A 14415-nucleotide genomic window follows, 5' to 3' on the forward strand; every position below is an offset into this window, starting at 1 on the left:
TAAATAATGTGCTCGCATTGGCAATTGACAACGAAAATAATGCGCTCAGCTCAAATTTATAATACTCTTTCTAATCAGAAGGCGAGAAGTGCTGGGCAGCAGGCGTTGATGTTTCTAATTGGAGTCTGGGAAATGTTGTGAAGGCGCTGTTTGGTGTAGATGTGTTGCAAATGATGAACTAGATATGAGCTAGATATACAATATATACATATAGTGAGTAGCAAAAGTATTTGACATTAAATATGATCATAATAATTTCTTAATAAATATTTTAAAAAATAAATAAATGAAAAAAATATATATATAAATATAAATAAATATTATTAAATATTAAAAAATAAATAAATGAAAAAAATATATATATAAATATAAATAAATATATATAAATAAAAAAATATAAATAGATAAATAAAAAATAAATAAAATAATAGTAATAATATTAATATAATAAAAAAAAATACTAACAATATTAATAATATATAAAAACAAAAAATATAAGAAAAAATATAATAAAAATTAAAAAAAATAAATAAAATAAACATAAAAAATAATATATAAAAAATAAACATACATATAAATACAATATTACAATCTTTTTTTTAGTATTTATAAAAATAAATAAATAAGAAATTATATACATATTTTTATTATACATAATACATATTAAACAATATTCATAATATTTTCTAGAAACATATACAACAGCAATATTATTATTATTATATTTTTTTTCAACTTCATCAGAAAATTAATATAAGTATATATATATAATATAATATTTATTGAAATTCAAAAAGCTTAAATGGTAAATTAATGATTAAAAAATTACCTTTTCAAAGAGGTATTTAATAAATAATTAAAATATAATATAATAATTAAATATAATATAATAATTAAATATTGTATTTAATATAAAAGTTAAATGAATAATTAAAATAAATACTATTTTTCATAAATGTATAAATGTATACATATAAGTACTACAGATTATTGGACATAAAAAGCTTTATTTATTACTGCATTCACTCAAGCTCCGCAGAACAGGCAATAGATGGGACACGACATGAAGACATCAAAACTCCAATTAGAGCTTCATATTTAAAGACCTCATTAGGTACTTAAGATAGCATGATAGCCATTTCATTTAATGCTGCTGTATGAATAAGGGCTTACAGAAATAGCAGAAAATGTTGAAAAACTCGAATTAACCCCATTAGACATTCAATATTAATAAAACTTTGGCCAAACATGTTCCAGTACGCGCATAGCTGGCTTCTAGGTCTGTCTGCCCTGTTGGCCTGCTATTAACAAAATGTATTACCGCATTGCGATACCCTCACGCAGGACATCAAACGTGGCTTTCATGAGGGTGCGGACAGCGTCACGGAACGGGGGGAGGTGGGCGGAACAGGTTGCAAATGTTTTTGGCTGCGGCTGCTGCTGCTGCTGCTGCTGTTGCTGCTGCTGATAATGCCTCAATGAATACTGTTTAAAATTCATTTCGTTTATCATCAAGTTGGTTATGCCGAAAGGGGTGGTGGTGTGGGGGAGAGGGTGCGGGCGGAGAGGAAGTTTTTCGGGTTTTTCGCTGCCTGATGAGTTTTGCTGGCGATGAAACTTTTTAAATGGAATTTACGCTGCAAAATCGCGTTTTCAACGAAATGAGTTTTAATTGCAAGTTTTCCTAATGCAGGCAACGCACGCAGTTGTCGGCATTGCGTGTATTTCACTTTGTTGTCATCATAAGTTGTTGTTGTTGTTGTAAATTCGTTAAAATTTCTGCACACGTTTCCCCTTAAATAGCACAAAATTATGTTCTTTATGATAATTTGTGTATATTTGCGTGCGTGCGTGTGTATGGGTGTGTGTGTGTGTGTGCGTGTGTGTGTGTCTGGCTCCCCTTTGACGTTAACTCGTTAGCTTTTGCAGTCGAACATGTTCAATGTTGCCAAGCAGCCCGTGTTGCCAACCATATAGGCCACATAGAAATCCAACAACAATTGGCATTGGCAAGCGGATGTAGGCAGAGCCAGGCCACAATTAATATTAATATTTAGCCAGTGCTCAGCTGCTTGTAAAATGCCGAAAATATTATGAAAATTCGAATTGGAATGGCAATTGGGATGGAAAGGTGAAAAGCAGAGGAGAGCTCAAATTGCATTTAATTTACCTAATAATGGACCTAAGTTTAACCAATTTTAGTTGCACTTTGTTGCAGTACATTTAATAAATTCAGACATTATATAATTGTAGATTTGTAGATGTTCGTAGTTTAATTAAAGTCTTTGTTCAATTAACTATATCGTACTCTGTGTGTGCTCTAAAATGTTGCAAACTCGCATTCGACCTGTGCACTGCTCTGCATTTGCTCTGTTGCCAAATGAACTTTATTGTGCAACTCAATTAAAAAGTTGTGAAGCTCTCAACATTTTTATATTCTGTTTACTTTTTTTTTTTTTTGGACCGACGAAAATGTTGCCAACAACTGCATCGGGCTCTTGGCCAGTGCCAGGCTTCAAAAATATACAAAACATTATCTACCATAATTCGTGGTTGTTGCTGTTGTTGTTGTTTGTTCTCTTTTATACTGCAAATAAACTTCGTGTTCGCCTATCTTTATTTTTGTATTATTATTTTATTTCATGTATTTTATTGCGTATGCAACAACAGCGGCAACAACAACTGCAGCCTGCAGCTGCAGTTGAGTTCTGCTTGAATATTGGCATAAGGGGCTATCCGGCTATCAGAGTCTGCTCTGGCATGCGGTGCAGTGCGCGTATTTGTTTTTAATTAAAATAAATATTACCGTAACCTACAAAATAATTGAAAAGCAATTTAACATTATTACCAACAAACCGACTGCCCTAGACGTGCATTATCCTTTCGGGCCCGCTGCGAGGGCCTCTTTGCACCTGACGCTTGCAAGACCGTTAAGGCTCATATATCGATATGTATGTATATCAATATGTATATAAATATATGTATGTATATTTGAAACAGCTTAACATGCTTTTAGTGAGCTATTGCCCTATAAATGAATTGAGAGTATATTAAATATTGCATGATTTATAAATTTTATATTTTGTAAAGAAAATATATAAATAATTTAAATAAATTAGATTATTCTGCTTGTCATTATTATTATTATTTATTTAATATTTACAAAATTTGCAGAATTTTAAAAAATGAATTTTAATATATTTTTAAAAATATATTTTTTAAAACTATTTTTCACTAACATTTTTCTGATATTTTTAGTGAGCTTTAAAAATGAATTCAAGCATATTAAATAAGGAATTTAAGTAATTTTTTCCAATTTTTTTTCGATATTTCATGAATACATTTTTATTAACAATTTTTGTTTTTATAAATCTTATATATTTTCCCATTACCTAAACCCAACTAATACCAATTTCCAATTAGACTTACTCATCGACTCGCGTTGCCAACTTCATGCACAACATAGTTTACAAGAGTTACCAGCTGCAATATTTTCGCATGTTTATTGAAATGGAAACGAATATATAGTTACAGTATTATTCCTCTTCTAGAAAAAATACTGCAAATCCAATTGAAATAATCCAATAAAACTGGAACATATATTTTCAATTAAAATTGAATTTCTTTTGACATTTCAACTTGTTTTCGAGTTTAATTTTGATTGAGAGACAACTTTAATTATATTTCATATACTAATTAATCATATCATATTAAGCGCATAGTAAGGGTATTCCCACTCACTGCCATTGCCAAAGCGCTTTAATTTTTTGTATAGCTTGAAATATTTTTTATACACACACACACACACATACGCATACGCATACGCACACTGCGCTTACACTTTTTGGCATAATTATATTTTTAACACTTATATGCATTGCTTTATGGCAAAATATCTCGTGCTCTCGTGCGAAAAATTAAATGAAAAATCTTCTTTAACTGCAACAACAACTTTAATTATTTAATTAAAAATGTTCGCTGTTCTTGTTGTCTGCAGTGCTGCGAAAAATAATTCTTTGTGAAGTGTGTGCTATATATGTATATGTATGTATGCATTTATGTGTATAAAAAAGTAGCAGAAACTTAAGTAGGGTGCAGCAAATGGTATTAAGGGTCAAAAGGTCATGCAGCCAAAGTTCACGCGACTTTAAACAGGAATGTTGGTCAGAGTAATTTTATAAAATATTAAAAAAATATGCACATATAATTATAGGAAAAGAGAGTGTGTAATATAATCTGTAAATTGCTATAAACTGCTACATTTTTAATTCAAATTATCTTACCTGAAGAAGAGTTTGCATCCGCTACCTTTTGCCCGCCAAAAGAAAATATAATTTTATGCCTCATAAACTAAAGAATTAAAAACAATTGCGAACAATTGAAAGCTGATATTGATTGCCTTGGGAAAAATCATGGAACATCGCACAAAAGGCAGCAGGAAAATCGTATAAAAATCTGCTCGAACAATCAGATGACCATAATGAGACGAGTTTAGGTAGGCTCACGCCTTGTAGTTAGGTAAACCCTAGGCAAAAACTAACTGTTATTGTTGCTATGTACATGAGTAAATATGTATATGTGTGTGTGTGCGTGAAGTGCAACCCAATACATCGTAAATAGCATTTGTATGGCCATAGCATAAAAATTCGCATTAAACTCACAAAACAGTTGCAATTGTCGTGGACGTGGCCGTCGTTGTTGTTGGCTGTTTGTCTGTCTGTCCGTTTGGTATCTCCGCTTACCTTTTAATCTTCTATAACGTTTCCATTAATACGCAGCGGTAGTTACCCTGTTTTTGGCCAGGCCTCACTGCCAATGCCAATGCCAATGCCAATGCCAATGATGAGAAATTAATGTGCGTACACAATTTCACATCTCACAGAGCGAGATACCCAGAGAGACTGGGCTCAGGGCAAGGGCCCGGCCAAAGCCTACTCGGTCCGCTCACAGCACAGCATGAGGCATGAGGCAAGAGGCAAGAGCGTCACGGTCTCTACGCTCAGCGGGACAAAGTGCTAACCATTGTTGGGAAATTTCATGGCGCTCCGCACGGGGTCCGCAGCATTGCTTGCGAGATCATTGTAAGGTGTAACAAAAAACTCAATAGATAGAAATTTTGTCAAATGGAAATTGTCGTTTGAGCGAACAGTTTATGGGCTCTTGCGGCTCTTGCTGTTGCGGCTGTTGCTGTTGCTATTACGGTTGCCGTTGCTGCATGTTGTCAAGCCCATCTACGTAGCTGTTGCGGCTTAGCGTTTCACGCCCCTGAATTTACCTGTAACTAGCTGCGAGATGAGACTGAAGAAGCAGTTGAAATGTTAAGTAAGTTAACTGTTGATGGAGTCCCTGGGCAAGGGAATTTATCATCTTTAACACGACATAAGCTAAATTGATATTCAATTAAATAGAATGGATTAGGTAATAGTTGACTAAAGCTTAATGCAGCAAAATTTGTTATTCAATAAAAATAGCATACAATAAAATATAATAAAATGTAAATGTTGTCTTATTAAATGTTTTATACATTTAAAAATCAAATAACAAAATTAATAACAAAATAAATAACACAAGTTTTACTTCTTGATTAAAAATTATATATTACTTTTAATCAAGAAGTAAAACTTGTTTGTTATTAGAATTTGAAATGAATCAAACATTTAATAAAACTGCATACACAAGCTAAATTGGAATTGAAAAGCTAAATTGGAATTGATCTGATATTTAATTGATCAAATTAATACTTTACTTAAGCAATTTATTTAAATAGAATTGATAATGAAGTACAATTTTAAATATATTTTTTATCTACAACTGCGTAGCTAAGTATTAAATTCAAAACGGATATTGTTTAATGCAAAAAAATTTTAAAAGATTTTTATTAAATTAAAAAATAAAGCTAAATAAAATATTGAATTAAAATATACAAAAATAAATTTATAAAATTTAATAAATTAAGATATTTTTTAATTGACTTGATTAATGGAAAGTATAAAATAAAATAATATGTAAAATTAATAAGCCATAATATATGAAAATTAAACAATGTATTTACTAAATATGAAAAAATAAATTATTATTTTTACTATACTACTATACTTTACTATTATACTTATATTATTATTTATATTTATACATCCAGAACTCTCACATACTTACAAACTACAATACATTGCCTGCTCTCACACAACTCTCACTTACATTCTTTCACTCTCAACTTAGTTGGGCCCAACTCTTGGCTGTAGCTTTCAAATGAAAATAGACTTTAAATACTTTCAGCACCCGTGTCAAGACGCCCCCAAAAACGGTTTCAAAGAAAATCCAAAATTCAAAATCCAAAATCCAAAAACTATATGAAACTTGGCCCAAATTACGGCGCGCTCAACTTAATTGCCCCGAAAAGCTTTTGTGTAACTTCTGAGCGGCCAATAGATAACAACAGCTGATAAATAGCGCGTCAAATCGAACGAGCCCCGCTGGAGAATGGAGGCGCGTTAACCTGCCCGGTAAACGCAATTGTGAAATGCTATAATTTCTGAAGTACCTTTAATGAGCATTTTCAACATGGTCATCATACAATCAGCAGCAGCAGCAGCAGCAGCAGCCGCCGACACAGCTGCCACAGCCGAGCCGTGTTTCATGCAGAGCGTATTACAATGGCTCCAATATTTGGACCATGGCTCGTCATAATTACTGCCCAGAGCATAGTTTTTATTTGGGCCCCATATTCTGACTGGCTTTTCGTTTGCCTGCCCGACTGTTGGCCTGGTTCAGAACTGGCCCGAAAAGCCAAAGCCTCAAACAATCTGTAGATGGATCGGCTACATATCTGAGCATCAGGCGTTGTTGTCTGCGCATTGGGGAATTAATGATTACGTCCGTACGGACGTAGGGCTATTTGAAGTGCTGTGGCCGGTTTTGCGGCTTGATCCAGTAACCCTTTAATGCAAACACTGGCCAAGCACCAAAATTGAACAGTAACTGAAACTTGCTCAGTAGCTCGTTCACTCGACTGGGCCGACTCGCCGCCGCACTCGACTCACATGAAAGGAAATTGTAATGATCGAAATCAAAATGTTTTCATTACTTTAGCTCCTAATGAAGCTTGAATAGTGCGAATGACTCCACACAGTTGCTCGCTGACCCGCTGGCTGCTGTCTGTGGCTGTTGGCTCTTTTGGCTGCCAACTGTTGTTGGCTGTTGGCCGTTGGCCCCTCGGGGGCAACACAATCGCACCACGCGCCTTTTAATCGAAATTTGATGATGAATTCCCAACTCAGCTCAACTTAACTCGATTCAATTCAAAACTCAAGTCTCGAGTCCGTTCGTCGTCTCTGACTCGCCTCTCCGAATGCTACTTTAAGCACCGCAGCTCGAGCACTTTTATGGTTGGCCATTTGGGGCTTTTGGCCTGCCGCTATTTACCTTTGTTATTTATTTATTGTTATTATAGTACATGCCTCTACTTGTGTTCTGGTTTCTCTATCTCCACTTTTTAATTGTATAAATAGGCTGGGGCTTTTCGGTTATTTGTATCGAGCATTAACCGCCACATGATTTGCTTGAAATTGTCAGAAGATTACCAAGGGGGAGAGGAAAAATAACAGATTTTCTAGCTTGGCTTGGCCTGGCTTTTCTTTTGTTCACATTTAACACAGTTGCATTTGCCGTGACTTTGGCTTAATGTAACCAAAATCAGCTATAAGTAGAACGAGTTTTGTAACATGCAACAAAAACCTTGTCTAAATGTTAGCTGTGAAAGGCCTGAACAGTATTTTGTATGAAATTAAGATTCTGTGTAAAAAGCAGATAATCGTCAAATTTAAAAATATTGTAATGAAATAAAATATAATTTTTTAAATATAAATATAAAATATAATTTAAAAAATAATTTAAAATAAATAAAAGTACGAAAAAATATTAATAAATAATAAAAAAAATTGTTAAAAATTTTAATTTAATCATTTGAATAGTGAATAAAATATATACATATTAATATACATACTATTTTAATAATTCATATATTATAAATTTAAAATGATATATACATATGTGCCAATTATTGCAAATTAAATAAAAATATATATTAGATTAAAAGTTAACTAAATAATTTAAATATTCTTTCAAAATAAATTTCTAATATTCATAAATTAAATAAAAACTAAATATTTAAATTTTTAAAATTTAATAATATAATAAAAATAAAAATATTAATTTAAAAAAATATTATTAAATATTTTTGGACTTCAAGAATTAACTCAAAAAAAAAAAAATAATAATAATAATAATAATATACTTTATTGCCAAACTTTAAACTTTTCCCTGTAGCAAAAAATATTTCGAAGTTTTTCAGCAAAAAACGAGGAACCGAGCTAACCCAAGAATAAACAATGTCAAATATATATAAATTAATGTAAAATAATAAAAACCTACATATAGACGAAAATAAAGCAAAGCCAAGCCTTTGCCATACATACACACACACACACGCACACATTCATAATTCGGTCTTGACAATTTCAACTTTGACGATTTCTACGGCCTTTTTCCATTTGTTGCCAAGACTCGATTTTACTTTCAGCCTCTGCATAAATATTTTGCGTTCCATTTTCTCGCATTTGCCGACTGTGGAACGGGAAAAAATATTGTACGCACTTTGCAGCTCTTAACTTTCAATTTAATTAAAATTGAGTGAAGTAAAGTAAAATTAATGCACTATTATGCAAAAGGAAACAAGCTACAAAACTTTGACGGCGAGAGCTCTGTGACGTCAAGCGTGGCGCTAGAGTATCTCTAGCCAGATGCCTAGGCTAAAGAGTGGAATGCCAGTGTAGTCAAGCGGTCGAGAGAGAGGGAGAGTGAGAGGGAGAGCAAGAGTGAAAGAGAGAGCAGGTGAGTAAGAGTGGAAGTCTATGCCTATAAGTGCGTGCATAATATTCAATTTAATGCGTTGCACTACATAAAAAATATACATATATATATATTGTATATATATATGTATACACATACTATATCTCTATATAGTCCCACCCCTTTTCGCTTCCACCTGCTGCCCAGCAAAAGTTGCAAGCTCATCGTTGGAGAAAATAAATAAAATGAAATGAAATGAATTGTGAGTTTGTTTTTTCAGTTTTTCAAGTAGTTTTTCAGTTGTTGCATATATTTTTTACGATATTTGCTTAAATTTGCATAAATCGTTTCACTAACTAATAAATACATAGTCATGGCTTATAAATACGCTTTTCTTGTGTTTCTTTTTTTTTTTAACAATCGATTTTCGTTTGAAATAATTTAAATTAAACTTACAAGTGACTCTCAGTGCTTTGTTGATTTCTTTTCAATGTTTTCTTAGTCTAATATTTTGTTTAATTTAATTTACAAACTAGACTGCTTACGTGCTAAATAAATACAATTTGCTTTTTTCTGTTTTTGCTGTAATGGAAAAATAGTAGTAGAAAGACAGTAAGTAGTCAAAGTGCATAGAGATCGCATTGAGTTTTTTGTTTCGTGCTTATATACAGAATAATAGAGTTTGATCAAGTTTCTTGAATTATGTTCGTTTAACTTATGTCTCAAGCGGCGTTTACACGTGGTCCGCTCGTGAGTATTTTAGGCAAATACTCTATAAAAATAGAAGAGAAAACCTTGTGAATTTTCGACTGTCAAGATAATGCACTATATAATTTATATTTATATAGTTTCAGTTGATCTCGATTGAGACACGTGTAAACGCTGCCCGTTAGTATCTTATGTGCTCTACTACTAAAATTTCTTCAGATTACGCTTAAGTGCTTGTTGCTGTTGTTGTTGTTGTGGTTGTGGGAGAGGGGAGCAATCGGGGAGGGCGGTAGGGCGGGTGGAGTTTTGGCATCACAGTTGACAACGACACGACACGACTAAGCATAGATGCTCAGCTGCCTGCGACGATAGTGCTCCGAGGATCAGTGCGTGAACTGGCGCATGGTGCTCGCATTGCTGCTGTTGTTGTTGTTGTGCGCGGACTTGTGCTGGAAGGAGCGGCGCCCGGTGGTGGCGCACAGCCCGTTGCGCAGCGGCAGCGCTGGGGGCAGCGGCGGCGGCGTCGGCGTCTTGCTGCGGCCCATCTGCTCCAGGGGCAGCGAGTAGTGCGCATTGCTGTAGATGTAATTGGGATCCATCATTTCGCCACTGGCATCCGCATCGCAGGCAAAGTCGCGGGGCTCGCGTTCGCGCTGCTTGAAGTGCTCGTGGGTGACGCGCAGCGTTTGCGGGGCATGCACCATGGGCACATCCGCGTACGAGTAGCAGGAGTCGCCAACGGTCGCCGTGGCGGCCAGAAACTGCGGCTTCGTATAGTGATTGAGCTTGGATTGCTGTGGGTGCGATTGCTGCTGTTGCGCCTGCGCCTGCTGCTGCTGCAGCTGCTGCTGCGGATCGCGTCCCATCGTGGCCGTCTTCATGTGCAGCACGAAGCTGGCGCTGTCGTCGACGGTGCCCGCCAGGCTCTTGTTATTGTTCAGCTTCTTCTCGTGCATCAGCGTCGCCGACATCGGCACCTGCAGCTGCTGGAATTTGTGCTGGCCATCGACGGCATTCAGATCGTTGATGGGCATCGGGCACATGCCGTAGTGGTGATGCGGTCCGGCGGTTGCCTGATGCGGTGCCGTGTAGGTGTTGGGGAAGGTGGAGTGGATGCCCAGGGAGCAGGGATGATGCTGCAGCCGCGACATATAGTCCTCGTCGCAGAAAGTCTTCTGGTACTCGCGCTCCTTGCGGCCCAGCGCCGAGTTGCCCCAGACGCCGCCCTTGAGGTACTCGCGAATCTTGTGCCGGCAGCGATACAGAACCAGCGCCAGGGCGGTGATCGTGGCAGCGGAGCCCACCAGCAGGGCGCCGATCAGCGCCTGCTTGCGCGGATCCGAGTGGGTGCAGCCCATGAGCGTGGGATTCAGATGCTTCAGGGCCTCGCCGCGCAGACGCTCAGGGAACTCGCAGAGCAGCTCAGTCATCTGGTCCTCCTGGCTGGCATTCTTGGCCACCAGCAAGTTGCGCAGCCACATGACGCGGCAGTCGCAGGACAGCGGATTCTCGGACAGATCCAGGGTGGTCAGATCCTTCCACGGGAACAGACCCTCGGCCAGCGAGGTCAAGGCATTGGCCTTCAGCACAACATGACGCAGATGGGGCAGGCCGCTGAGTGCGCCCTCCTGCACCTCCACGAGCATTTTGTTGGACGACAGGTTCAGATACTCCAGGTTTCCGTTGGCCGCAAAGGCGCCGGTCATCACGCGCTTCAGCTTGAGGGCTCCGTTGATGTCCAGGCGCTTCAGCTGCTTCAGGCCCACGAAGGCGCCCTCGCTGATCAGCTCGAAGTCGTTTTGGCCCAGCGACAGCTGCTCCAGGCGCACCAGGTGGCTGAGGCCCACCGAGGGAATGCGCGGCAGACGATTGTCGGAGAGATCCAGGACGCGCAGCTCCTCCAGGCCCAGGAAGCTGTCGTGCGAGATGTTCTGCAGGCTGGCGCCCTTCAGCTCCAGCCGGGTCAGGCCCTTCAGATCCTTGAAAGCGCCCGACTGGATGCTCAGCAGCGAGTTCATGCCGAGGAAGAGCTCAGCCAGGCTTGGCATGGCCTGGAACAGCACGGGATCTGGCACAGTGGTCAGCGCATTGTCATCCAAGTACAAAATGCGCAGCTGCTTCAGACCATCGAATGCCTTCGGGTCGATGAAGCCAATGCGATTCTCGCCCAGATTCAGCTCCTCGATTTTCAGCAGCGGCGAGAAGGTGCCCTGATGCAGCTCCGAGATCAGATTGCCACGCAAATTGAGCACCGTCACGGCGGACAGGCCAATGAAGGTCTTGTTGCTGATCTGGCCGATCTTGTTGTGATTGAGATGCACCTCCTGCAGCTTCTTCTGGTAGGCGAACGTGCGCTGTGGTATGGTCATCAGATGATTCTGCGACAGATCCAGGAACGTCAGCTCCGCGTAGAACTGAATGGACGAGTCGATGGTCTTGATCTTGTTGCTCTTGATCACCAAGCGCTGAATCGAGGGATTCAGTGCAATGGGCAGCACGTCCAGCTGGCCCTCGCCGCACTGCACCACCAGGGTGTTGTCGTCGCACTGGCAGCCGGGCGGGCAGTTGGCCAATGCCATCGTTTGGCTCACACAGATGCTGACCAAGATGCAGCTGCAGATGCAGATCAACTTTTGTAGTTGTTGCATTTTGTTTTTGTTGCTTTTCTTGCTGTTGCTGTTGTTGTTGTTGTTATTGTGGTTAACGCCTTCCGGCGTCGATTTGCTTTTTGCGGTTAATTTCGCCTTCGATGTGTGTATGTGTGTGGGTTTTCCTCAGTGCTATACTGTTTTAGTTGTCCATAATGCTGCGAGAGAGAAAAGAAATTGCAAAGCAAAAGAAAAGTCGATTAGCTGAGTTTTCTTGCAGTGGAGCTATTTGTATGGGTTTTTCATAGATATCACATGGCTGGAGAAACATAAATTATGTTGTCTTTTATATATAGATTTTGTTTTAAATTTAGCTCAATTTGAATTTTTTGAATAAGAAATTTGTCGCTCATTCATATTCAGTTTAAGTGAGTTGTGGAAAATTTTAAATAAAACGTTTCTCTATTTTTATGATACATATTAACTAGTTGATAAGAAAAATAAATTGTTATTATTTTAATAATTTTTTAATATTTTATATACTTTATTTTATATGTTCATTTTATTTTTTATTTAATACATTTTTTTAATCTTTAAAACATTATTTTGGTATCATATTAAATTTGTTTATAATTGAAATATACTATTATATAGATATTCGTTTATAATTCCAATAAACCAAATAAACATATTTTTTATATTTTTAAGTATTTATATATTTTTTATTTATTTTATTTATTTTTTTTTTTTTTTTCAAATATATTTCTTTACAGCTTTTATTATATGTAATATATAAATATTTGTATAAATTTCTCAATATATAAATATTTATATTTTAACAAAAATTTTACGATAACTTTTATTTAGAATTTTTGTATTTCTTTTTAAAATATTTTTATTTCTCTAGCACTTTTTCTAAATTTTTCTTTTGCCGCACTCAACTTACCTTTTCGAATTTATATGGCGCACAGCAACAATTTTTGTTAAAGTCTGCAGTTGTTTTGTTTTTCGTTTGAATATTTGTAAATTATATAAAAACAAAATAAAATTTCTTTCTTGTTTTTTGTTTTTGTTGAAATTGTGTTGACCAATTTGTTGTTGAGTTTCACTTGAACTGAACTTAAAATTTCACATGCAGCTAATAAAATGTATTTTATTTAGCCAATTCATAACTTTTGTATATTTCGTATTTTATTTTTGAAAATAAAAATGATGTTTCGTTTTGGTTTTGATGTGTGTGTATTTCAATTTTGTATTTTATTTGTGTGTGGTTTTTGAAAATCGTGCGCGATAATCCAGTGGCTCGCTTTGCTGCACGCTTCAAGTTGTTGTCACACGGTTTACGTTCTTTTAAGTCGTGGCAAACTGTTGGCCAGAATGTGAGACACAGTCGGTGCTGGGTGCTAGTGGACAACCGAACACGACGAGGCAACGAACTACACTGATTTAGCTGAGCAGGCAGCGCATTGACGATACCTCGGTCCGAGTGTTTTCCGCTACGGCTACGCCAGCTGCAGGCGAGGCGTAAATAATCCACGACGCGGCCTTGCAACGAGAGCCGCCCGAACGACAGGCGTAGAGTGAGAGAGGGAGAGTGAACGCGAGAGCGCGAGAGAGTAAGCATACCAAGTGGTGAGTGCTCAGATAAACCAGCTGCCGAGACAGAGAGACTGAGAGAGCGAGAGAGCGTCAGACCGAGAGCAAAACAGGTTTTCAAGCAAAACTCACTCAAAGCCAATTCACTCACAATTTATCTGAGGCCAGAACTCCGAGAGGCTCGGCCGACTCCGGAGTCCGGACTCTGTTGCAGCTGCAGCACGACGCACAGTTGAGGCCTGGCCGCCCATCAACATCAACACACACGAAATGCTTCGAGTCTTGTGGCCAGAATGATTTGACGTACTTTAGACTTTTACCTTAGCCAGATGAAATATTGCGGCCAAGTCGGGCACTCGACACTTGGCATAATTAAGCCGAAGAAAATCAACTTGGGCACTGTCAAATGTCAAGTGGACATCAATTGCTCTGGTTTACTCAAATCCAACACTTAAGGCGAAAACGTTGCTCTTGAAACTGATATGGTCGTACCTCACGGATGCGTATCCCATAAAGGACACTCATTACACTCCCGCTGCAGTGGAAAACAACGTCGTCGAGCTGGTAAAGTGTTGCGGCGGTAGAAACCTTTTCTTTCCACACCACACAAATGCAACTCAACACATGCCCCAAAAACCACGCAGCGAATTGTTATTTATAGTGTCATTTGATACTT

General features: G+C 37.6%; 1 protein-coding gene across 1 annotated transcript; it reads right to left on the minus strand.

The window, feature by feature from the left end:
• Positions 1-9136: 9136 nt before the first annotated feature.
• On the minus strand, positions 9137-13592 carry LOC6582859 (protein slit). The gene is made up of 2 exons (XM_002008508.4): positions 13090-13592; positions 9137-12361 (listed from the first exon to the last, which is right to left on the minus strand). Exon 2 carries the CDS (start codon positions 12201-12203, stop codon positions 9939-9941), a length of 2265 nt encoding a protein of 754 aa, XP_002008544.3. The 5' UTR covers positions 12204-12361; positions 13090-13592; the 3' UTR covers positions 9137-9938.
• Between the last annotated feature and the right edge of the window lie 823 nt (positions 13593-14415).

Source organism: Drosophila mojavensis, unplaced genomic scaffold (assembly GCF_018153725.1).
Source record: "Drosophila mojavensis isolate 15081-1352.22 unplaced genomic scaffold, ASM1815372v1 contig_74, whole genome shotgun sequence".
Lineage (NCBI taxonomy): Eukaryota > Metazoa > Arthropoda > Insecta > Diptera > Drosophilidae > Drosophila > Drosophila mojavensis.

Bases quoted from the DNA above. Each gene is read 5' to 3' on its own strand.
- LOC6582859 (XM_002008508.4), bottom strand. From the start codon at position 12,203: ATGCAACAACTACAAAAGTTGATCTGCATCTGCAGCTGCATCTTGGTC.